At 53.6% G+C, this 24,369-nt stretch overlaps 2 protein-coding genes across 3 annotated transcripts; both read left to right on the forward strand.

Moving 5' to 3' along the window:
- Positions 1-1,637: 1,637 nt before the first annotated feature.
- LOC136150217 (keratin, type I cytoskeletal 17) lies at positions 1,638-7,052 on the forward strand. Of its 2 annotated transcripts, none has more exons than XM_065910951.1 (8): positions 1,638-2,093; positions 3,174-3,256; positions 3,847-4,003; positions 4,808-4,969; positions 5,568-5,693; positions 5,789-6,009; positions 6,108-6,133; positions 6,958-7,052. In XM_065910951.1, the coding sequence occupies exons 1-8, from the start codon at positions 1,638-1,640 to the stop codon at positions 7,050-7,052; spliced, it is 1,326 nt and encodes a 441-aa protein (XP_065767023.1). The 2 variants fall into 2 exon arrangements, with proteins under 2 accessions (XP_065767023.1, XP_065767022.1); XM_065910950.1 differs by lacking the exon at positions 6,108-6,133 and adding an exon at positions 6,683-6,742 and having other exon boundaries at positions 6,965-7,052.
- Positions 7,053-13,829: 6,777 nt separating this feature from the next.
- On the forward strand, positions 13,830-16,138 carry LOC136149194 (keratin, type I cytoskeletal 16-like). The gene is given in 6 exon segments (XM_065909262.1): positions 13,830-14,336; positions 14,777-14,859; positions 14,966-15,122; positions 15,225-15,386; positions 15,476-15,594; positions 15,907-16,138. Coding segments are annotated over 6 exon segments (1,260 nt in total).
- The last annotated feature ends 8,231 nt before the right edge of the window (positions 16,139-24,369 follow it).

Genomic DNA, 24,369 nt, shown 5'->3' on the forward strand with positions numbered 1-24,369 from the left:
ACAGAGAGCGCCCTGCCTCAGCCTGGGGCGGCTACAAGGCCAAGATCAGAGGGAGAGGGGCTGGGCAGGGGACTTCCTGGAGAAGTGGTCCAGGGCACTGAAGGGTGTGAGGCTGGCAGGGGCATGGCCACCCCAGGGAACCAGACGGGCTCTGTTGGGCTTGGGGGTGTGTGGGGCGGGGTGGCCGCTCTGCGTGTGAGCGTGGGGGGGCGTCCTGTTTGCTTTGGTGGCTTGGCAGCTGCAGGGCTATTGGGGAATCTCTCTCAGCTGCTGGCGGGGGCTGTCTGGGCCTGTCTGGGAAGTGGAAGCCATCGGCAGTCTGAGACACGACCACATTCCGCCCAGCGGGCCCGCCGGGACCCTGGGACCGAGGGTGGTGGGCAGGTCAGGGTGGGGCTGTGGGGCGGGCACCCGGCCCATCCTGAGGGTCTAGCTCAGGGGATGGGGTGGGGCCTCTGGGGGTGGCTGCAGGGGAGGGGACTGGTGGGGGTTGGGGGTTCCTAGGAAGACCGTCTTCTTGGGCAGTGTCCTTTAGATTTCCAGTCAGCTGGGACCTGAAGCCACATACCCCCCATCCGAGGGTTCTTGGGACACAGGAGGGGTAGGGAGGCTGGAAGGGGCCTGCCCCTCAGACTTCTTCCTGTTCCCCTTATCTTGATGCCCCCTCCCAAACTGTTACTTCCCCAGCCTGCAGCTAAGCTCCTCTTTGCCCACTCCAGCCCAGAACTCCCCATCTGAGAAAGAGAAAATGGGGAAAGGTCAAGAAAGGATGCTAGAGTCCCAGGGGGTTCCAGGGATAGAGACAGGAGCAGAAAACTGGCCAGATGGAATCATGGCCCCAACATGCTCCCCTGGCGTCAGGGCTCTGCAGAAAGGGGGGGCCAGTGTGTCAGGGGCCCCCAGGGAGGCGGAAGGGTGCTGTGGCTGAGTGCAGTGAAGGATGAAGGATGAAACCCAGCCAGCCGGGTTCTGAGTCAGGTCGGGCAGAGGGACACCCTCCCCGTATAAGCCCCAATTTCCTTTACTGTAAATGGGGTGGTAATCAACCTTGACTTAGCTGCTGCATGCTGAGCCCCGTGGGTGGGTCCAAGGCAAGATGGGGTCTCGGGGCTCGCTGCCCCCCCTGCCGCCCAGGGGTAGCCCCAGGTGTGGCATGGTGTATGACTGGGAGCAGCCTGGGTTCCAAACCCATTTGCCCATCAGACACAGGGTCCAAGCAGGTGTGGCTGGGGTGGCAGCTGCCTGGGAGGGCCCGTGACAGTGACGTCCTTCTTATTCCTCTTCTCCGTATTAGGTCATGGGAAAGCGTAGCTGGAGGGCCCGCCTGAATCACAGGTGACGGGCCTGGGACCAGAGGCACACACATGCAGACGCCCAGCGTGAGGGTTCAGAGAAATGATGCAAAGACCTGACGGTGGGAGGGGAGGGGGCCCGCAGCCACCTGGGAGCTGGCAGGCAGCCAGCAGTGATGAAAGCCCAGGGGAATGGAAACAGAGGAGTGAGCCTGCTGTAATCGCTACGCCCACTTGTCAGGGCCTATAAAGGAGGCCGGAGAGCCTCGGCAGTCACAGCACCTTGGGCTTCTCTCCTCTCCAGCCTTCTCTCTCCGTGTCTCCCCGCCACCTGCTGCTGCCACCATGACCACCACCATCCGTCACTTCTCCTCCGGCTCCATCAAGGGCGCCTCCGGCCTGGCGGGCGGCTCGTCCCGCTCCTGCCGGGTGTCTGGCAGCCTGGGCGGTGGCTCCTGCAGGCTGGGGTCTGCTGGCGGCCTGGGCAGTGGCCTTGGAGGCAGCAGCTATTCTAGCTGCTACAGCTTTAGCTCTGGCGGTGGCTATGGCAGTGGTGGTTATGTCAGCGGTGGCTATGGTGGTGGCTTTGGAGGTGTCGATGGGCTGCTGGTGGGAGGTGAGAAAGCCACCATGCAGAACCTCAACGACCGCCTGGCCTCCTACCTGGACAAGGTGCGCGCCCTGGAGGAGGCCAATACGGAGCTGGAGCTGAAGATCCGTGACTGGTACCAGAAGCAGGCCCCGGGGCCGGCTCCTGACTACAGCTCCTACTTCAAGACCATCGAGGATCTGCGGAACAAGGTAGAAGCTGTGATGGGAGGGGTCCTGGGTGGGGCACAGCTTTTCCTCTGCTGCCATCTGCCCTTGATCAAGGCCTGGAGCCCAGCCTGGGGGCTGCCACAGGGTCTTGGGGAGCCAAGGACAGCTTGGCTCCAGCTTGGCCTCTGGGAGCCCACTTTGGGGCCACTATGTGGCTTACGGTTTCTTTTTCAGGACAGTAGCCTGGGCTAGGGACAAGTAGGTCTTGTGGGGCTTCCTGGAGCCTGTTTCCCATCATGGAGCTTTTTGCCACCTTGTGTGGTTGTAGGATAAGAGGGATGGAGGCATGAGGAGGGCTGGGCTCCTGGGGCTGCCGGATACTCAGACACAGTTTTCCTTGGAACAAGAGGGGGATTTAGGGCTAAGGTGGTGTCAGGGGTCTGGTGAGCTCCTGCTGGCACCTGCTGGGAGGAGGAGGCAGGAGAGAGTGGGTAGGACCTCAGGAGGCCACTTCTATTCCTTATTTGGGAATTTTTCTGGCTTCTCCATCTCTCCCTCTGCGCCCTCAAGACAGGCTCAGCAAACTTGGGGCAGGGCTGCCTGCTGGAGCATAGGGTCAGGGCTTAGCAGAGGTCACGACTTCTGATTTGGAATTACACTTTGGTGAGGGCTTCTTTAGTTTTCCTCTTGTGGGAAGCCTCTCAGGGGCACTGTATCCCCAGTTGTAATAAGAGGGAGTTTCTCACATCCATCCTCTTTCCAGGATTCAGGAAGAGTTTCTGCCTGGGGCATCCTCCTATTCTTTTCTGGCTCTCCTGCATTCCGAGGCTGGCACTCCCAGCTGGCTGTCTGCTTTGGTTTAAGGCAGAGTCTGGCAAGGGGGTTCTGTGGAAGGGAGGAGGCAAGCCAGGGGGAGGAGGGGAATATCAGCCATCAGACTCCTGCTGGCCCTGCCTCTGTCACCAACTGTTGAGCAGTAAAACTGGGAGACAGGGTGGGAAGGGAGCCTTCCTGGAGAAGGTAGCCACATCCTGGCCCCCAGATGGAGAGTCTCATCTCAGAATCCTGGTCTGGGCTGAGTTGCTCCCACCCAGGGACGTGATCTCTCTCCCATCTTTCCAGATCCTCACGGCCACCGTGGACAATGCCAACATCCTGCTTCAGATCGACAATGCCCGCCTGGCTGCTGATGACTTCCGCACCAAGTGAGCCCTAAGGGTCAGGGGGGAAACGGGGGGCAGCCCTCCCTGCTGAGGAGCCCAGGCCTCCCCAGTGGCTGATGGCAAGGTCTAGAATCTAGGGGTTAAGGAGTTCACCTCTTAGCCCAGGATGCTGCAAAAGCAGCAAATTCTGAAGGTCACTGGGCTTAGTCAGGTGATGGAAGAGAGAGAGGGGAGGCAGGAGGCAGAGAGGAGAGGAGTCAGGAAGCCGGGTGGGGTGGGGCCTTGCACTGCGTGGTCCCAGGGTCCCAGGGCTGGGAATGGCTTCCACTCCACCCTCTCATTGGAAAAGACCCTGATGCTGGGAAAGATTTGAGGGCAGGAGGAGAAGGGGGCGACTGAGGATGAGATGGTTGGAAGGCATCACTGACTCAATGGACATGACTTTGAAGAAACTCTGGGAGATGGTGAAGGACAGGGAAGCCTGGTATGCTGCAGTCCATGGGGTGGTAAAGAGTTGGACATGACTTAGCAACTGAACAAATACCCCCTTATCATTCAAGGGCAGACTGCTGGCCAGAACCTGCACCAGCCAGTCCAAGCATCTTGACGGAAGTCTCTGGTTCCCTTTGCAGGTTTGAGACAGAGCAGGCCCTGCGTGTGAGTGTGGAAGCCGACACCAATGGCCTGCGCAGGGTGTTGGACGAGCTGACCCTGGCCAGAGCCGACCTGGAGATGCAGATCGAGAACCTCAAGGAGGAGCTGGCCTACCTCCGCAAGAATCATGAGGAGGTGAGGCAGCCGGGGCAGTAGGTCAAAGAGATGCTGAGGGGGTGGCAGGGCTCCATTGCTGTGGCAAGGCTGCGACTGGGACGAGAAGTCCTACTATGTAGCAGATTCTGAAGGTCGCTGGGTTTAGTTAGGTGATGGAAGAGAGGGAGGGGAGGCAGGAGGCAGAGAGGAGAGGAGTCAGGAAGATGGGTGGGGGTGGTGACTTGCCCTCCGTGGTCTCAGGGCCCCAGGACTGGGATTGGCTTTCACTCCACCCCCCTCATCATTGGAAGGCAGGGTGCTGCCCAGGTGTCCAGGTTGGTTAACTTAGAGCGTTGCCCTGTCTGCGGAGCCCAGTTGTCCATGCAGGGCAGCCTTCTCCATGTACTACCCTGCTTCCCTGCATCTGGGGAGTTCTCCCAGGGGCCCACAGAAACCTCTTATGTCCATCCTGGCCTCCCTCACCAGACAGGAGATAATTGAGGAGGATTCCCAGCTCAAACCCTCCAATCTGGACCCTAGGTAGAAGTATGGAAATTAGATGGGAGGTTTTGGGGGCTCAGGCCTAAGAATTAGATTTTATTTTCAGAGAGCCCTCAGTCTAGTGGGGGAGAACAGAATCTATCCTGGGGAAACTGCTAGTCTGATATTGGAGGCAAAGCCCATACAGACCAGGTGAAAAAAAGTCATTTGGAGAGTCAGAGGGTAGAGGGTGAGCAGAACAAAGGAGATGTTGTGGGAGGGGTCTGGAGAGTTTGCGTGGGAAGGTTGGGAGTGAGAGGTCAGAGTGGGGGATGCCCACACCCACCACCCCCTCCTCCACAGGAGATGAAAGCCCTGCGAGGCCAGGTGGGTGGCGAGATCAACGTGGAGATGGATGCTGCCCCCGGCGTGGACCTGAGCCGCATCCTGAACGAGATGCGCGACCAATACGAGAAGATGGCAGAGAAGAACCGCAAGGATGCCGAGGACTGGTTCTTCTGCAAGGTGGGGGCTGCCGCAGACCAGAGGTCTCTCCCAGGGTGTGGGGTGCAGGACCCAAGCCCCCACAGTAAGCCCAGAGCCTGGCACGTTGGGCTGCACGGTGAGCTGCACAGATCCCGGGCGTCAGGGTTGCCTGTTGCATTCATAGGCCTGCAGCTTGCCTGAAACTGGGATCTGATGGGGTCAGGGGGAGCCCCCCTTAGGAATAAAGTCAGAGGGTCAAGACCCCAGGAGCTTCCATCTGTCCCTCAAGAAGTCAGGAACCAGTACCACGGGCCTGGCTACTGTCCTGGCTGGTTCTCAAATTTCCTACTCTTGTACCTTCTTCTTGAAGGCATTAGAGATAAAACTTAACATCCTTTCAAAGTCTGGGTTTGGGGAGGTGGGAGGCTGATGAGAAGGCGCTGCTCCTGCAGTCAGGTTTGGAAGGAGGCTTGAGAGGCCTACGGAGGTCAGGTGAGGGGAGTTGGGGGGATGGGGTGAGTCCAGGAGCCTGTCTGGGTCCAGAGTGGGCCCTGGGCTGAGCATATGGAGACCATGGGAGTCGCCTTGGAGAAGGGAAGCCAGGTTCATGCTGCCCTGTCCTGTGTCCTGTCTGCAGACGGAAGAGCTGAACCGCGAGGTGGCCACCAACAGCGAGCTGGTGCAGAGCGGCAAGAGCGAGATCTCGGAGCTCCGGCGCACCTTGCAGGCCCTGGAGATCGAACTGCAGTCCCAGCTCAGCATGGTAGGGGCGCGGCCGGGCCTGGTAGGGAGGTGCCCAGGTCTTTGGAGGGGGCCCTGCGCACCCTTGCTGATCCGGCCTCTCCTGCTCCCCTGCAGAAAGCATCCCTGGAGGGTAGCCTGGCCGAGACAGAGAACCGCTACTGCGTGCAGCTGTCCCAGATCCAGGGGCTGATCGGCAGCGTGGAGGAGCAGCTGGCTCAGCTGCGCTGTGAGATGGAGCAGCAGAACCAGGAGTACAAGATCCTGCTGGACGTGAAGACCCGGCTGGAGCAGGAGATCGCCACCTACCGCCGCCTGCTGGAGGGCGAGGACGCCCAGTGAGTTGGGGAGCCAGGCCAGGGCTGGGGGCCTGGGGCAGGGCTGAGTCCCAGACCCACATCTAATCTTTGTTTTTTTTTTTTTTTTTTTTTTGCAGTCTGACCCAGTACAGGACCAAAGAACGTAAGCATTTTAGTAACTGATGGTGGGGGCTGTACAAGGCAGGTGACCCACCTGCTCCTTGCTGGGGGAGTGACCCCAGGAGCTCCAGGAAATGATGGCTGATCCTCAGCAGGCGTGGGGGAAAGAGACCTGGTGGGACTCAGGGTCCTCATTAGATGAGGGAGACACTGTCTGGTCCGATGGGGGCAGGGCAGGAAAAGGCCCTTTCCTGGGAGATCTTAGGCTGAGAAAAGAGACGTGATCCCAGCTCTGAGACTCTCATCTGGTGGGGAGATAGGCACATGGTCTCACTCTTTTTGCTCGTGGGACCTTACAGATGAGTAAAAGCAGTCTTGTGTCTGGAGTCTCTTGTCTGGTGGCAGAAAGGGACTTGATCCTTGTCCTCCAGATCCCAGTCTGATGAGGCAGATAAGGTCGCAGCCCTGGGGTCTCTAGTTTAAGGGAGGTGATGGGGACCAGGGTCTTGTCTTGGAGATCCTTGTCTGAAGGGGGCAAAATCCATGTCCTGGAGACTGCAGAGAAATGGAATCAGACTCCATTTCAGACTAGCATTTGGTCTGCGCAGTCTTCCTCTTGCAGAGGGTCAGAATCAAACCATTTATTTGCGAGGCAGGACCCAGACAGGGGCACCAACAGGGAAAAGGGTGGGAGGGAGGGAGTGGCAGGGTCGGGGGGGGGGGCACATGTGGGGATGTGATGTTTAGGGGCCAGCAGAGGCGTGGACACAGGTGGCCGTGGTGGGAAGAGCTGGCTCCGCTCAGGGGGCTGGGGGCTGAGCCAGGATGTCTGGGCCCCCACACACCCCGAGTGTCTGTCTCCTGCAGCCGTGACCACCCGCCAAGTGCGCACCATTGTGGAGGAGGTGCAGGACGGCAGGGTCATCTCCAGCCGCGAGCAGGTCCACCAGACCACCCACTGAGGGCTCTCTCCCCCACCAGCCCCCTGGGGCTCCCCACTGGCCGTGCAGCCTCCAGCCTCCCCAGCCTCAGCCCCCCAGCTTCAGTCCCTTTCCTGTCCTCACTCCCTGACCAATAAAGCTTGTTGACTGAGACACAGAATGCTTCCTTTTTTGTGGCCACTGAGGACCCTAGTGAGGAAGGGGTGAAGGGTATGGGGGAAATGGGGACAGGGGGAGCTGTCTGCAGACACCCACTGCTGTTGACTTGGAGGACAGGGGTCATCTTAGAACAGGGGTGAGGACTAGGTCTGGGCAGAGCTTGGGGAGGGGGTTGCTCTGTGCCTCCCAAGTGCTGATGACCCCAGGGAGGGTGGTCCAGGCAGTGACCCCAGGGAGGGTGGTCCAGGCAGCACCAGACCCAGGGAGAGGTCAGCGTGTCAGGAGGACGTCTTAGGTGCCCTCTTCTTGCCCCATAAGTGGGTGCGTGACCTTGGGTGGTGCCTTCCCCTCACGGAGCCTCATTTTCTCATCCCTAAATGGACAAGAATATCTCAGGAGCCAGAACTCCTCATGGTCCTGTGGGCTGTGTCCTCCTCTTAGAGGAGACGAGGTGGGGGAGGGGGGGATTGGGGAAGAGAGGCAGGCCAGGACAGGAATCAGGATCTTCCCGAGAGAGGCACCAGGACTGAAGGTGGGTGGGTGGAACCGGATGCTTCCATTGTCTCAACTCCAGGAATCTTGAGACCTGCGCTTCCAGAAAAGGCAGGTGTGGGAGAGAGGGCGGGGCCTCTTCCAGGGACATCTCCTCAAATGGTCAGCTGAGGATGGGGCGTTCAGGGGAGGTGGTACCCTGGGAGCAGCACCGCCCTCCCTGGCCCTTTTTCCCCTCCTGGTTCCAGCAGCTTGGAGGTCAGGTGAAGCTGCCTCCTGGGGAAGCGGGGTGGGGCAGAGGGGGTGGCGTCCTGCCCTTTCGCTCTAACACCCTCCAGCCCAGTCCTTCTCACTCAGCCAGCAGGGGAGGAGTCCCGGAAGCCTTCCTTTGAGTAAATCTGAAAACCACTGGGCTGGGTGGGTCTGATTTTCCAGTGTTCTTAAGAAGTCGGGTGGGTGGAGGGATTAATGAGAGGAGGGATGCCCCCATCCTAGTACACAGACAGGCCTGGACTCAGCTGCTGCAGAGTCACACAGACCCCTCCAAACACCTGCTTTTCCCGATGCCTGAAGACTGAGGGTCGGCCCAGGGGCAGGGAGGGGGCAGGAGCGGTCAGAGACCCCAGTGGTGGGGGTTTGGGACCAGAGCGAGAGGGGGCGGGAGGATCAGGCAGGGCAGTGGCACGGGAGCTGTCTATGAAGTGGGCAGCGGGGTGTTAGGACTTGGAACAGATCCCAGGCCCTCTCCAGATCTCAGAAGTAGCAGTGAAGGAGGGGCTAGATGAGCCCCGGCCCGCGGCCCTTCCCGCCCTGACCCCACAGACGCGGAGGACAGTGAGTTCCCTTCCACGGGCTGGAGTCCAGGGCCCGCGTCTACAGAGGCAACCGCAGGACTCCAGCGGGCTCGGAGTGTGGGCTGGCGTCTGTCCGTTGCCTGGGCAGCAGTCCCGGTAGGGATGGAGGGCGGGAGGGAGGAGGCGCTGAACCCACGGGGCCCCCAACCATACATCCGGCCGCAACCAGAAGAACCAGCCCTGGGCCGCGGATGGCTCATCGAGGGGTGATCTCGTTTACCTGAACAACAGTCTCAGCAAGCGCGGAGAGGCGCCCCATTGTGTGGATGGGGACACAGAGGCTCCGGACTCAGCCCCTGTCCGGAGCCTGGCGTGTCAGGGGTGGAGCGGGGCGCAGGAGGGGCGGGGCTGTGCTGGGAAGGGCGGCCAGAGCCCCTCCCCCTGCCCAACCCCAGGCTCTTGGGCGGGGTCCTTGTCTCCCCGCAGACTCTGGAGGTCCCCTCTTACTGAGGGGCCGAGTGAGGAGGGGTCAGAGTGTGGGACTGGCCAGAGGCAGCCCCCGACTTCACCCTTCTGCGGGGGAAGAAGCCTCTGCCCACACAGTGAGTGGGTGGGTGGTCGGGAGGCCACAGTGGGGGAACAGCCAGATGTCCCCAGCTGCCCCAGGAGGGCGGTGGCCGCAGTACTGGAGTTGAGGGTCCTTGGGGCAGAGCGCAGGGCCCAGAGAGGGAATGCCCGGCCCTTTCCAGGAATGCTCAGCCCAGGCCTGGGCAGGAGGGAGCAGCAGGGAGGAGTGAGCAGGCACGCCAAGCTGACCTAGGCTGCTGGGGTGTGTGCAGGCAGCGGGATCGGGGGACCCAGCTGCGGGCTTCTCCGGAGGGACTCCCAGTCCGTCCACACCCGCACTCCCGCCCACTGCTGCATGGAATGTTTCGGTGAGCTGGGCTGTACCTGCCCCCGGTGCAGCCTCACCCACTTTCCTATGATGGCCACATGCATGGGATTCCCAGGATGGGGCTGGGCCGGTGGTAGCCAGTCCCTGTGACTCTGCCTTCACACACCCACACCAGGAAGGGTGACCTGGCGGCACTTCTGCTGAGAAATGACACGGCGGTCACGCTGTCTGCAGCACTGTGCCGCTCTGTGCCCGGGTCTGCGCTGGGCATGGGGGAAGGAAGAGACCCAGGCCTTGGCCTGGGAGGCCCCTGAGCCACCTGGAGGGAGCCCAGTCTAGGGCTGGTGAGCCGGGCACAGCGGCAGGCCTGACACTTGCCTCAGCCCTTAGGAACTGTGGTCTTCTGCGCCACCCAGGCTGTCCGGGGCTGAGGGGAACAGCGGGACAGAGCCAGGACATTTCTGCCTCTTGGCAGTGCGCAGGCGGTCACCCAGCCTGACCCAGCCACAGGCTCCCCTGAGGGCCTCTTGGTTGTGCAACCTTCGTGAGGGGTTGTGAGAATCCCACGAGAGAAGGGGAGCATCAGACATGGTTGGGGAGAGAACCACAAAAGGCAGATCAGGTGGTCACAGACTCACCCAGATCCTGGGACCAGCCACGGGGCCAGAGCCTGCATCCAGGCTATTTGTTCCCTCCCAGAGAGCCCGCCTCCTCCCTGCAGGCCCCCTGCACCCCATCATGGCCTGAACACTCCATGTTAGGATCACCTCTACCTTCTCCAGACGCCCTGCTTGGAGATCCTCTCTGTCTTGTTCTTTGCATCTGAGTGTCCACACAGTTTGTGGCACATAGTAGGTGTTTTATAAATACCTGTGGATAAATGCAGTGATAGCCACAGCTCTGTGCAAGCTTCTTTATTTATTTCACCCCTTTGTGCCTGTGAAGTAGTGCTGCTATTCCCATTTCCCAGAGAAGGAAACTGAGGCTCAGAGGGGAGGAGTGACTTGCCCAGTATCTGGCCCCTGCTTGCCCAGCTCCAGCCTGCTCTGTCCTGGCTTGTTTGGGCTCCTCTCTTTCTTCATCCTGACCTGAAGCCTGTGGCTCTGGCTACCAGCGGGGGCTGGGAGCTCTCTTTCCCTCTGCCTCTCCGGAATCTCATCCTCCCCCGCCTCCCCAAGCCGTCTCTTGCTCCCCAGCCTGGCTGGTCACTGGAATCCCCTGGGATCTTGTAAAAATGTCCTCACCATCAGGTTTATCCAGCCCAATGCTGATGAAGTGGGTCAGAGCAGGGCCCGGGAATCTGTATGGGGACTCTCATGACCAGTCCGGTTTGGGAATCACTGCAAGTGGAGTACTAAGTTGCTTCAGTCCATTTCTGACCCTTTGCGACCCATTGGACTATAGCCCACCTGGTTCTTCTGTCCATGGGATTCTCCAGGCATGGATATTGGAGTGGGTTGTCATGCCCTCCTCCTGGGGATTCTTCCTGACCCAGCGATTGAACCTGTGTCTCTTACATCTCCTGCATCGGCAGGCGGGTTCTTTACCACTAACACCACCTGGGAAGTGTGGCATTGGCCAGTGATATTCCCTGGCCAGTTCAGGTATGTGTTGCTACCTGGGACGGGGCTGGACCAAGGAGAGAGGAAAGAGGCCGGGATGGAGGAAGGGATGGGAGTCTGTGCTCTGTGCCGACCAAGCCTGGCAATTCTGGCTCTTGCCAACCTTGGTGCAGGTATGTCTCACTGGCACGGAGGAAATGCCAGCTGCATCCCGCAGGCCAAGCGTCCCATGTTTCCTGCTGTACTGGGCTGTATTCCCAACCTTAATTTTTCTCTCCAGGGTCAAACGATAAGTTCCCAGTTCAGAGACCATGATGATGTCGCTCTCCTCCCCTCTGCACCCCAGATGCGTGGTGGGTGCTCCGTCTGAGGTGTTGACTGAAGTGGTCTGATGGGTTGGTTGGCAGCTTCCTGAAGCTTCTCAGCCCACGCAGGTCCCCGATCTCCAGGGCAGGACCTGCTGTGTAATCCCACCCCCGACTCATCCAGGACGGGGGTGAAAGGTAGGGGCGAGGGGGTAGAGGGGAGGGGCAGTGATCTGGTGACAAGGGAGGTGGGGGGCATGCAGGGCAGGTGGGGGGCGATGCAGAGAAGAAGAGACCACGGGGAGAGTCAGTGTGGACCTGGGTCAGGATGCCGAACCTGGGTCTGGTCTCTGCTTCTCTGCTCTTTCTGGTTGGGGCTTGGTGGTCTTTGGTGACCTTGAATACTGTTTCCAGTTCTGAAGGTGATGAGTCTGTAATTGGACCTGAACTCCAGGCCCATGCTGATGCCTGTGATGGTGGGATGTCTGTCCAAGATTCCAGAGTCCCTTTTGCCCATTTTGGGGGTTGGGGGAAAGGAGCAGTAAGTTCCCTCTCCCAGGCCTGGCCCTGAAGGCGTGTGCTGGATACCAGCTCTGCTCATCTCTCTGGGCCCTGTGCCTACAGGTACGGAGTGTGATGTGGCAGAAGCAAAGCCCTGGTTACGCTGAGACAGACTTTCCTGCCCCAAGATTCAAGGTGGTATCACCCAGCAAGGCTCAGGCTGAGACAAGCCCTCTCTGCCTCTTCTCACTTCCACAGAGCCACTTCAGAGCAAGGACAGTGGCCACCCCCCAGGGCACCCCCGGGAGGCCTCTGTGTTGGAGTCCAGACCTCCCCCATCTTGTCTTCAGCCCCCAGGCCAAGGTCATGCCCTCCGGGCAGAGCTCATTCCAGGCACCTTGGGGAGGCAGATGGTAATGGACACACCTGGTCCCCACCCGCAGGGCAAGTGTGGGAATGTGGAGACATTCCAAGCTCCAGGGTCTCATCCTGGCTCTGCAGCTCACTGACTTTGGGTAAATCGCCATTTCTCTGGCTCTCTCTGAGTCTCCCTCTCTTCTCCTCACTTCACAGAGTTGACTCAAGACAACGGTGTTTATTGGAGGGGCATAAGAGAAAGTGGTTCAGGATGGTGGAAAGGGTTTGGGATGGGCGAGCAGACAGACAGGGTTTCAAGCCTTAGCTCCCCGCTGACTGGGGTCTTGAGTAGTCCGCTTCCCCTTCCAGGTGCATCATCTGTGAACTGGTGGCAGGAACAGGGCTCCTCACAGAACTGCGTGGCATGTGTAGGGCACTCCATATGATACCCAAGCCCTGGTCAGTGCGGCAGGTGACCAGAGACCCACCTTCCTGTCTCCTTGACTGAACGCATGGAGTTGTCAAGATAAACCTAGAATCTGTGGGTGCGCCAGAGAAAACTTGGGATCTGAGCCTCAATACAATGTCGGGGCTTGGAAGCCTGTGGTGGGGGTCGGGGTCACAGGGGTACCAGCAGCAAAGTGGGGACTCCTTCCCACTGCAGTTTTTGGTGGGTACCCATGATTAGGTGAAGCAAGGCAATGGTGGAGGGGTGCTGCTCAAAGGGTGGAAGTGCGAGGGGGCATGGGGAGGGCCAGGGGGAGGGAGGGAGGCACCAGAGGATGGAGGTGGGTGAGAAGGTGCAGGTGAGCGGTAGCTGGCTGGAAAGGAAGGAAGGGGAGACTTGTGGGGGCCAGGGGTGTACACTGGGGAGGTCCTTCATGCATGTTTCTTTGTGGCTAGTGATATGTCCTCCCCTTTCACAGATGAGAAAACTGAGGCCCAGAGGCTCGCAGACCAAAGGACTGCCTATGCCATATAGCTTGTCAGGGCAGGGATTCAAGCTGCCATGTACTGGTTTCATGGTACACACCACTTCCAGGAGGTCCTGGGTGCTCAAAAGCAACCCCGGAAACTGAAATTGAATCCAGTAAGGGAAAGAGTCATAGAATTTTTAGAACTAGAAAGAACTCTGAGATTGCCCAGTCCTGCCTTGTCACTTAGCTGAGGGCGAACAACAGCTCATAGAAGGAAGATGGTCACACAGTGCGCATAGCAGAGCAGGGCCATGAACCCAGCTCTCCTGTCCACAGCCAGGATCCCACAGCTGTCTCCCGAGACAACCCCTGGACAGCATCACTGAGGCCGTTCATCCAAGGCTGTCACCATGGGGCAGGGAGTCCTTGCATGTCCTGACTCACTGCCTGGGGATGCAGTCACCACAGAGTGGCCTGTGCCAGGGCACTGCTGGCCCCTCAGGCTCTAGGAACGGGAGCCAGATTCTCGTTGCCTAGCCTGAGTCACCACCGACTCGAGTTGGGGTGTTTTCTCTTGGATCCACCCCGCCCCCCCCCCCAAAAAAAAAAGCTGGGTGGGAACTCAGCACAGAACAGAGTGAAAAGCATCGACCCTGGACTGAATAATCCGGAGAGGGGCGTTGGATGGGACCCGGAGTGATGAAATCTGGAGGGGAGTCCCGCCTTCTTCACGTGCATATAAACTTTCCTGCTGTTCGAGGCCGCCTCAGCATCCTCTTCGCCTCCCTGAGCACCCTGCCCTTCTTGCTTCTCACCATGACCACCTGTAGCCGCCAGTTCACCTCCTCCAGCCCCGTGAAGGGCTCCAGCTGCATCAGCAGTGTTTCCAGCTGCGTGTCCTCCGTCCTGTCCGGAAGCTCCTGCCGGGCCTCCAGCGGCTATGGGGGCCTGTCTGTATCCTGCTCCCCTCGCTACTCCTCCGGGGGTGTCTGCGGGCTGGGGGGCACCTATGGCGGTGGCTTCAGCAGCAGCAGCAGCAGCAGCCTTGGGGGCGCTCTGTGTGGCAGCTTGGTTGGAGGATATGGGGGTGGCCTTGGTGTTGGCTACACTGGTGGTGATGGTAGCCTCCTCCCTGGCAATGAGAAGATCACCGTGCAGAACCTGAATGACCGTCTGGCCTCCTACCTGGACAAGGTGCATGCCCTGGAGGAGGCCAACAGGGAGCTGAAGATGAAGATCCATGGCTGGTACCAGAGTCAGGGGCCCAGGCCTGCCCGCGACTATAGCCCGTATTTCAAGACCACTGATGATCTGAGGAACAAGGTGGGTTGGCCAGGGGGTTAGCTCTGGTGGCCCTTAGAAAAACGCTTGCTAGTGTCTCCATTTTACAAAGAGGGAGACTGAGGCCTGCTTTTGAGGAGTGACCACAGGCCACTTAGAATTGGTGGCAGAGGGTCCTTTTTCAGCATCAGGGTACCGTGATGCTGGGCTGGTACCCTGAGTCTCTTGTTCCCTGCAAGCATTCTTTGGATTCAGCTTCTCTCAGCCTTGGGCCCAGGATGTGGTGGGGGATATGTGATTGTATCACTCCCCCACACTAAGCTCAGTGGAGAAGGCACCTGAGGCTGACTGGGGGGGTGTAAAGCCTGACCTACCAGCTGGACAACTCTCAAGACTGGGGAGGCTTCTTTCTCTCATCTTTGCTATTCACTTCTGAGCAGCAGGGCCTTGGCTAACCAGACCTGTCCTTCACCCCCCTGGAGATTATCAAGGCCACCATAGAGAATGCACAGCCCCTTCTGCAGATTGACAACGCCAGGCTGGCGGTTGATGACTTCAGGACCAAGTGAGCAGAGGGCGAGCGGTGGGGTTGTCCACCCAGGAGGATCAGCAGGTCTTGAGCCTCAGAAGCCTCATGATGGACCTTAAGGCCTTGACCTTTGTCTTGCCAGGTATGAGCATGAGCTGACCCTGCGCCAGAGCGTGGAGGCCGACATCAGTGGCCTGCACAGGGTGCTGGACAAGCTGACTCTGGCCAGGACTGACCTGGAGATGCAGATCAAAGGCCTGAAGGAGGAGCTGGCCTACCTGAAGAAGAACCACGAGGAGGTAAGGTTGCTGCTGGTGGTGGGAGGCAGGTCCAGTGGGGTTGCAAATGCAACTGGGGCCAGGGAAGGGGTAAACTGAGCACATCCTTGCATCCCTTCCTAGGAGATGCTTGCCTTGCGGAATCAGACTGGTGGGGACGTCAGCGTGGAGATGGATGCCGCCCCCAGCGTGGACCTGAGCCGCATCCTGAATGAGATGCATGATCAGTATGAGCAGATAGCAGACAGGAACTGTGGGGACACCGAGGCCTGGTTTCTGAGCAAGGTAGAACATGGGTCCTCAGCCCTTCTGCCGGACTTCCCAGCCAGGGGGCCTCTGGAGCACTTTAAACCTTCTGTTCTTTCCTGTCTCAGTCCAAGGAGCTGAACAAAGAAGCGGCCTTTAACAGCGAGCTGATGCAGAAGAGCCGCAGTGAGCTGAATGAGATCTGGCGGGTGCTCCAGGGCCTGGAGGTTGAGCTGCAGTCCCAGCTCTGCATGGAGAAGGACCGGGAGGGCACAGCCCCAGCATCCAAATCGCCAGCAATGGCGCCACCTCCTGTAATGAAAACCTGCCACTACATGGTTCCTCCTCTTTTCTCAGGAGTGAGTTGGAGGGATCACTGCACCCATTATACAGATGGAGAAATTAAGGCTCAAACAGTGGAATAACTTTTCTCCATGTCGTCTGGCTCATCAGCAGCCCAGCTGGGGTCGAAATCCACGCGCCTCTCTGGACACATGCCCAGAGACCTAGGGGGTCAGCAATGATCACTTCTGTTGACTTTTTCTCTCTCTCCCTCCCATTCACAGAAAGCATCCCTGGAGAAAAGCCTGGAGGAGACCAAAAACTGCTACTGCCTGCAGCTGGCCCAGATCCAGGAGCAGATCTGCAGCTTGGAGGAGCAGCTGGCCCAGCTGCGCTGCGAGATGGAGCAGCAGAACTAGGAGTACAAGATCTTACTGGATGTGAAGACGCAGCTGGAGCAGGAGATCGCCACCTACCGCCACCTGCTGGAGGGCGAGGACGCCCAGTGAGTGCCCGGACCCCCTGTCCTGCCCCCCAGATCCTTCAGCCCCGCCCCTGCTGCTCCCAGCACACCTGACTGCTCTGCTTTTTCTCCCGCACAGTCTGTCCTCCCAGAAACCATCCAGCCAAAACTACGCTTCCTGAGAAGGTAAAGCTCCTGAGGGTCCCAGCCACCCTTGAGCCCCCGGCCCTCCAAGGGCCCTTCTCACTTCCTTTCCTCTCTCCCACAGTCTTCACCTCCTCCTTTCCGTCCTCCTCTGGCTGACTGACCCGGTCCATCCTCAAGGAGGAGGGCTTGTCCGGCTTCTGCCCGGGCCAGAGCTCCAAGCCCTGAGCGGCTTCTCCGGGAGCCTCCCGCCTGCCCACCTGCCAGCCTCACCACCCGAAGGCCCGGGTCTGGCCCCTGCTCCCCGCATGCGGCTCCCAGCTGTCTTCCCTCCCTCTCCGCTGGTGGTGGGCTAATAAAGCTGAATTTCTGGTTGATGCAACAATTCTGCGTGGTCTCCATTCTTGAAGTGATGAGAGGGGGTTGGAGGTGCCTCCGAGGAATCTTCTGGGACCTGACAGCTTGAGGGAGGAAGCAAAGAGCTAAGTGAAAGAGCTCGCAGGTCGTTTCTAGACGACCTCCAGGCTGTTGTGGGGTAGGAGTGGGAGTTTGGACGCAGGCTCGGGAGCTTGCTTGCTCATGTTGCTGGATGCTGAGTGAGGGTTTTTAGCAGCTCTTTCCTCCCACTGTCTCCCAGCAGCTTGGTGAGCTGGGTGTAGCCAGGCCCATCTTGGAGAGTAAAGTCACACAGACACTGAGTGGCATGATTGTGGCTCGGTCTGTTTGGCTGCAAAGACCATTTTTCTTTTTTTTTTCATTCTTCTTTTATATGGCTCTATCTTTTTAGGTATTTTAACCCAAAGGCTCCCACGTTTGAGCTCCTAACTCTACCCCTTGGCTCCTCGCCTTTGCACACCAGGATTTTTGTGTTGGATGGTAGAAGGTCAGACTTCTGTCTTGGGGGTGGTGTCCACGGTTAGGACTGAATCTTTCTTCTTTCAAACTGCTTCTCGTCATCACTACTATTAACTCTCTTCTCTTCCTCGTTCCCCTCAGCTAGTGAATTGAGTGCCAGTGAGTCCCCCAGACGTATCTGTCACCCATGCCCTCCTCTTCATCCCTACAGCCACCACCACCTTCCTTTCTCCCTGGAACTAGGTCTCTTGCTATTCATCTCTCCCACTCTCATTTCTACCTAATGACCTTACGTTCTTTTTTTTTTTTTTGAAGTATTTACTTTTTTGGGCTTCCCTGGTGGTTCAGATGGTAAAGATCTGCCTGCAGTGCAGGGGACCTGAGTTCGATCCCTGATTTGGGAAGATCCCCTGGAGAAGGGAATGGCTACTCACTCCAGTATTCCTGCCTGGAGAACTCTATGGACTGAGGAGTCTGTCAGGTTACAGCCCATGGGGTCGCAAAGAATGGGGCATGACTGATCGGAGGAGTCTGTCAGGTTACAGCCCATGGGGTCGCAAAGAATGGGGCATGACTGATCGATTAACACTTTCACTTTCATTTATTTATTTGGCTTCGTCGGGTCTTAGTTGTGCATGGACTCACTTGCTCCTCTTCTTATGAGATCTGAGTTCCCTGACCAGGGATTAAAGCCACATACCCTGAATTGTAAGGCAGATTTCCAATCACTGGACCACCAGGGAAGTCCCCCCAGTGACCATTCTAATGAGAATGTGGGCAAGATAAAAAATGAGGGTGTGATCAGAACCACTCTGTTCAACCATTCTTGATGTTCCCTCTCCCCTGGGACACTTGGCCTTCCTGTCTCAACCCACCAAGGTGTCTCCCTCACCCCCTACACTTTACCGCATGAATCCACCCTATGTGGCTGTTGGGGTGTACCATCCTCTCACTTGCCATGAATGCCTCTCATATTTTAAAAGTTTAATTAAAAAAATAAAACATGGGAATTCCCTGGTGGTCCAGTGGTTAGCACTCAGTACTTTCACTGTTGGGCCTGGGCCTTCAGTCCCTGGTTGGGGAACTAAAATCCCACAAGCCATGAGGTGTGGCCACAAACCCCCAAAACTAACCAAAAAAATCAAAGTTATGTCTGCATATCATGATTAGATTTTTATGAAAAGAGTGGCCCCCAGGCTGACATCCCCAGGTGTCACACACCTCCTTTCCCACCTGCCACTTTCAAGTTTTAGCTCTTACATTTGTCATTTACGTCTTTATTTCTAAATAACAGGTTATACTACAATTCCTTGATTTTTTTCAGTTTTAGATTTCTTTTTTAAAAATTGAAGTGCAGTTGATTTACAATGTTGTGTTTCTGGTGTACAGTAAAGAGATTCATATGTATATATCCATATATGTATTGATATATTCTTTTCATACTCTTTTCCATTATGGCTTAGTACAGGCTATTGAATACAGTTCCCTGTGCTATAAGAACGACCCTGCTCTGTATCTATTTTCTACGTAGTGGTTTGTATTTACTAATTTCATTCTCCTCTACCCTGTTCCCCTTTGGTAACCATACATTTGTTTCCTATGTCTGTGAGTGTGTTTCTGCTTTGTAAATAAGTTCATTCGTGTCATCTTTTAGAGTCCACATATAAGTGATATCATATGGTACTTATTTTTATTTATCTGACTTACTTCACTTAGTACGATAATCTCTGTGTCCATCATCTTGCTGCAAATAGCATTATTTCATTCTTTTTAAGGCTGAGTAGTATTCCATCATGTATATGCACCAAATCTTCCATTCATCTGCTGATGAGCATTTAGGTTGCTTCCCTGTCTTGGCTATTGTGAAGAGTGCTGCTATGAACATAAAGGTGCATGTATCTTTTTGAATTATAATTTTCTCTGGATGTACCCCCAGGAATGGGATTGCTGGATCATATGACAATTCTATTTTTAGTTTTTTAAGAAACCTCCATACTGTTTTCCATAGTGGCTGCACCAATTTGCACTCCCACCAGCATTGTGGGGGGTTTCTCTTTCTTCACACTTTCTCCAGCATTTATTATTTGTAGACTTTTTAATGATGGCCATTCTGACTGGTGTGAGGTGGTACCTCATTGTAGTTTTGATTTGCATTTCTCTAAGAATTAGTAATGTTGGGCATTTACTTCTATGTCTGTTGGCCATCTGTATGTCTTCCCTAGAAAATTATGTATGTAGGTCTTCTGCCCATTTTTTGATTGGTTTGTTTATTTTTTTTTGATGTTGAATTGTATGAGCTGTTTGTATATTTTAGAAATTAAACCCTGTTAGTCACATCATTTATATATATTTTCTCCCATTCCATAGGTTGTTTTTTCATTTTGTTTATGATTTCCTTTGCTGTGCAAAGTTTACAAGTTTGATTAGGTCCCATTTGTTTATTTTTGTTTTTACTTCTATTGCCTAAGAAAACATTGCTGTGATATATATCAGAGAACATTTTTGTTTATGTTCTGTTCTAGGGGTTTTATAATGTTTTGTCTTATATTTTAGTCTCCAAGCCTCTTGAGTTTATTTTTGTGTGTGATAGGAGGGAGTTTTCTAACTTCATTGATTAACACATGACTGTCCAGCTTTCCTAACACCACTTGCTGAAGACTGTCTTTTCTTCATTGTATATTGTTCCCTTTTTTGTCGAAGATTAATTGATGGTAGGTGTGTGGGTTTTTTACTGGGCTCTCTATTCTGTTCCATGGATCCATGTGTCTGTTTTTGTGCCAATACCACACTATTTTTTAAAATAAATTATTTATTTTACTTGGAGGCTAATTACTTTATAATATTGTAGTGGTTTTTGTCAAACATTGACATGAGTCAGCCATGGGTGTACATGTGTTCCCCGTCCTGAAGCCCCCTCCCACCTCCCTCCCCATCCCATCCCTCAGGGCTGTCCCGATGCAATTACCATAGCTTTGTGACATTGTCTGAGGTTTGGGAGGGCTATGCCTCCAGTTTTGTTCTTTTTCCTCAGGATTGCTTTGGAAATTCTGGATCTTTCTTGTTCAGTCACTCAGTCATGTTCGGCTCTTTCTGGGTCTTTGTTACTGTCATATAAATTTTAGGATCATTTGTTCTACTTCTGTGGAAAATGTCACAGGTAATTTGATAGGGATCCTATTAAATCTGTAGATTGTTTTGGGCAGTATGACTGTTTCTCAAATTTAGTTTTTGATTTTTTAATGTTTATTTGGCTGTGCCAGGTCCTAGTTGCAGCGTGCAGGATCTTCAGTCATTGTGGCAAGCAGGATCTTTAGTTGCAGCGTGCAAACACATATTTGCAGCATGTAGGATCTAGTTCTTTGACCAGGGACCAGTTCTCAAACCCAGGCCCCCTCCACTGGGAGTATGGAGTCTTAACCACTGGGCCAGGGAAGTCCCTCAAGCTTAGTTTTTAATTGCTGCTATAAAGGAAGGGGATTCAACTTTCTATACAGCATTTTTCCTCTCCACGTTGTTCTACCCTCTCAATAAATTGTAACTAGATAAAAGTTTAATGCTTACATTATTGTGACTATTTAAATATTACTCATAGTCAAATCATGTTTTACACCATATTAAATTTCCTCAGAATAAATATGTGTTTTTCAGTTTGCTTAAGTTTTCTTTGTACCTGTCACTAATTCATTCCCAAAACTATGAAAGTGAAAAAAAGTGGAAGGGTTAGTCACTCAGTCGTGTCTGACTCTTTCTGACCCCCATACCTCTGGGAGGTATATATACACACAAACATAGCTACAATCATACCAAATACAATTTAATGCTGTCTCCACTTTTTTTTTTGAGTTGTTTACTCTTCAAAAATTTTTTTTAGAATTATTTATCTTAATTTTGGCTGCGCTGGGTCTTCATTGCTGTGCATGGGCTTTCTCTAGTTGTGGTGAGTGGAGGCTTCTCACTGCAGTGGCTCCTTTTGTTGCAGAGCTCAGACTCTAGGTTCCTGGGCTTCAGTAATTGTGGCTCACCAGTTCTAGAGCTCAGGCTCAGTAGTTGCGGCACACAAGCTTAGTTGCGCTGCAGCTTGTGTTTCCACTTTTCTTTCTGGTTGCCATTTAATATAATGCAGCGGTGAACGTCTTTCTGAATAAATCTTTGCTTTCCTATATATTTTTTGCAGTGTTTCTTTAGGTTAGATTCCCAGAAGTATAATTACTAGGTGAGAAGGTAGTGAATATTTTAAGGGTCCGTCACTTTTAAAACTGTTGTTATGGAAGGACTCTGACACAGAGATATAGTTCTGGCCTGGGTTGTTAAAAACGGAGCTGGAGCACATAGTCACAAGTTGTTCAGTAATGAGATGTCAGAACAGAGTGTGCAGACCCCCTCCACCTGGGTGTGGAGAGCAATTTTAACAAAGCTGTTTGTGCCAGTGTCTTCAGAATGAATACCACCCATCTGTGGACCCTCGGGAAGCTCCATGAGAAAGTCCTCCACTTGACAGATGGGAAAACTGAGCTGTCAACTAACCAAGGGGAAAAAAGAAAAAAAAAAACTTCCTTAGGGTCTCCTAGCTAGTCAGTAAGACTGCCTAAGAGCAGGAATCATGTGTCTCCTGTTCATTGCTGTATCCAGTGTAAACAAAACGTGAGCCCCTGTTTTACTTTATATTTTTATTTTATTGAGGTATAATGGATTTTCAACATTATATTAGTTTTAGGTGTACAAAGTGAAAGTGAAAGTGAAGTTGCTCAGTCGTGTCCAACTCTTTGTGACCCCGTGGACTGTAGCCCACCAGGCTCCTCCGTCCATGGGATTCTCCAGGCAAGAATACTGGAATGGGCTGCCATTTCCTTCTCCATTAGGTGTACAACATGGTGATTAAATATTTTTATAGATACACCCCATTTAAAGTTATCAAATATTGGCTATATTCCCTGTGCTGTATAATATGTCCCTGTAGCCTATTTATATTATACACAGTAGTTTGTGCCTCTTTAATAAAGTTTCATGTATTTATTTCTTTTATTTTCAGCTTGCTGTTGCCTGCAGGCTTTCTCTAGCTGCACTGAGTGGGGGCTGCTCTCTAGTTGCAGTTCTTCTCATTGCAGTGGCTTCTCTTATTGTATAGCGTGGGCTCTAGGTGCAGGCTCAGTAGTTGTGGGGCACTGGCTTAACTGCCCTGAGGCATGTGAAATCTCCCCAGACCAGGGATTGAACTCGTGTCCCCTGCATTGGTAATCAGATTCTTTACCACTGGATCACCCCAGGGAAGTCCTAGTTTATACCTCTTGATCCCCTACTCCTATCTTGCCCTTTCTCCCTTCCCTCTCTTCCCTGCCCGTAACCACTATATATCTGTGAGTCTATTTCTCTTTTGTTATATTCATCATGAGTCCCTTTTACAGAAAGATATTATCAAAGCAGAAATGTGAATTTCCCCTTCAATAAAGGAAGCAGTTTTCCACCTGGAAATGCCTGGATTTCTCAAGCTAAGAGTCAAGTCCCAAATTGGACTGCACTTTTTAATTAATTAATTAATTTTTTTTTTCACTTTTAATTTTATAAAATTTTGTTGAAGTATAGTTGATTTACAATGTGATAATTTCTACTGTATAGCAAAGTGACTCAGTTACACACATATATGGGGCTTCCATGGTGGTTCAGAGGTAAAGAATCTGCCTCTTCTCTGTGGAAGAGAAGATCCCCTGGAGAAGGAATGACCACCTACTCCAATATTCTTGCCTGGAGAACTCCATGGACAGAGGAACCTGGCTGGCCACCATTGTAAAGAGTCAGACATGACTGAGTGAATAACAGACTGCTCCTTGCACACATACATATTTTTTTATATTATTTTCCATTAAAATGGTTTATCATAGGACATTGAATATAGTTCCTTGTGCTATACAGTAGGTCTTTATTGTTTATCCATCTTATATATACTAGTTAGCATCTGCTGACCCCAAACTCCCAATCCTTCCCTCCCCAACCGCTCCTCCCTCTTTGCAACTACCACCAGCCTGTTCTCTATGTCAAGTGAGGTGGAATAAAGTGAAAATCGCTCAGTCATGTCCAACTGTTTGCGACCCCGTGGACTAAGCAGTCCATGGAATTCTCCAGGCCAGAATACCGGTGTGGATAGCCTTTCGCTTCTCTAGGGGATACTCCCAACCCAGGGATCGAACCCAGGTCTCCTGCATTGCAGGCAGATTTTTTACCAGCTGAGCCATGAGAGAAGCCCAAGAATACTGGAGTGGGTAGTCTATCCCTTCTCCAAGGGATCTTCTCAACCCAGGAATCAACCCAGGGTCTCCTGATTGCAGGTGGATTCTTTTTTTTTTTTTTGCAGGTGGATTCTTTACCAACTGAGCTCCCAAGGGAAGCCCTCTCTATGCCAAATCAGACTGCATTTTGCTTTTGCCTGGTCTTCCCGCTTCCTAACATCCTGGCACCTGAGATGAGGGGGTTGAGGGCTCTTGAATGTTCCTTGTAACCTATTTTGAACACAACCTCAGATTTATTTTTTAATCTTTTATTAAAACTTCTTATTTTATATTGGAGTATAGCCTATTAACAATGTTGTGATAGTTTCAGGTGAACAACAAAGAGACTCAGCCACACATATACATGTATCCATTCTCCCCCAAACTCCCCTCCCATCCAGGCTGCCACATAACATTGAACAGAGTCCTTGTGCTATACAGTAAGTCCTTGTTTGTTATCCATTTTAAATATAGCAGTATGTACCTGTCCATTCCAAACTCCCTAACTATCCCTTCCCCCCATCCTTCCCCTTTGGCAACTGTAAATTCCTTTTGTAAGTCTGCGAATCTGTTTCTATTTTGCAAATAAGTTCATTTGTAGCATTTCTTTTGAGATTGCACATGTAAGGGTGTCATATAATATTTTTCCTCACACCCTCAGATTCTTAATGCTTGAGTTAGAGTCAAAGCTGGTGAAACATTGTTTTAGATAATTGTATAAAGTGCTAAAAACAATGACTGGTGTGAGAATTAATGATAGCCCATAAAGTGTATCTGCTGATGTCAATGACTTAGTGGTAAGCTCGTAAGGGTTTGCTTTCTTTGGGCCCATTGTTTCTGAGAGCTATTAAAAGCTCTGCGTCACTCTTGATATCTGAGATAAGTGATTTCTTCTGTTTGCCTTCCCATTGCTGTAGCTTGCTGTTTAAGATCTTCTGGCAGTCCTGAAACATAAACACAAATGAAGCTTTTGGTTTTGCCCCTCCCCTACAAACTTAGATCGCACCTAGCATGTAAG

This window comes from Muntiacus reevesi, chromosome 18, assembly GCF_963930625.1.
Source record: "Muntiacus reevesi chromosome 18, mMunRee1.1, whole genome shotgun sequence".
NCBI classification, from domain to species: domain Eukaryota; kingdom Metazoa; phylum Chordata; class Mammalia; order Artiodactyla; family Cervidae; genus Muntiacus; species Muntiacus reevesi.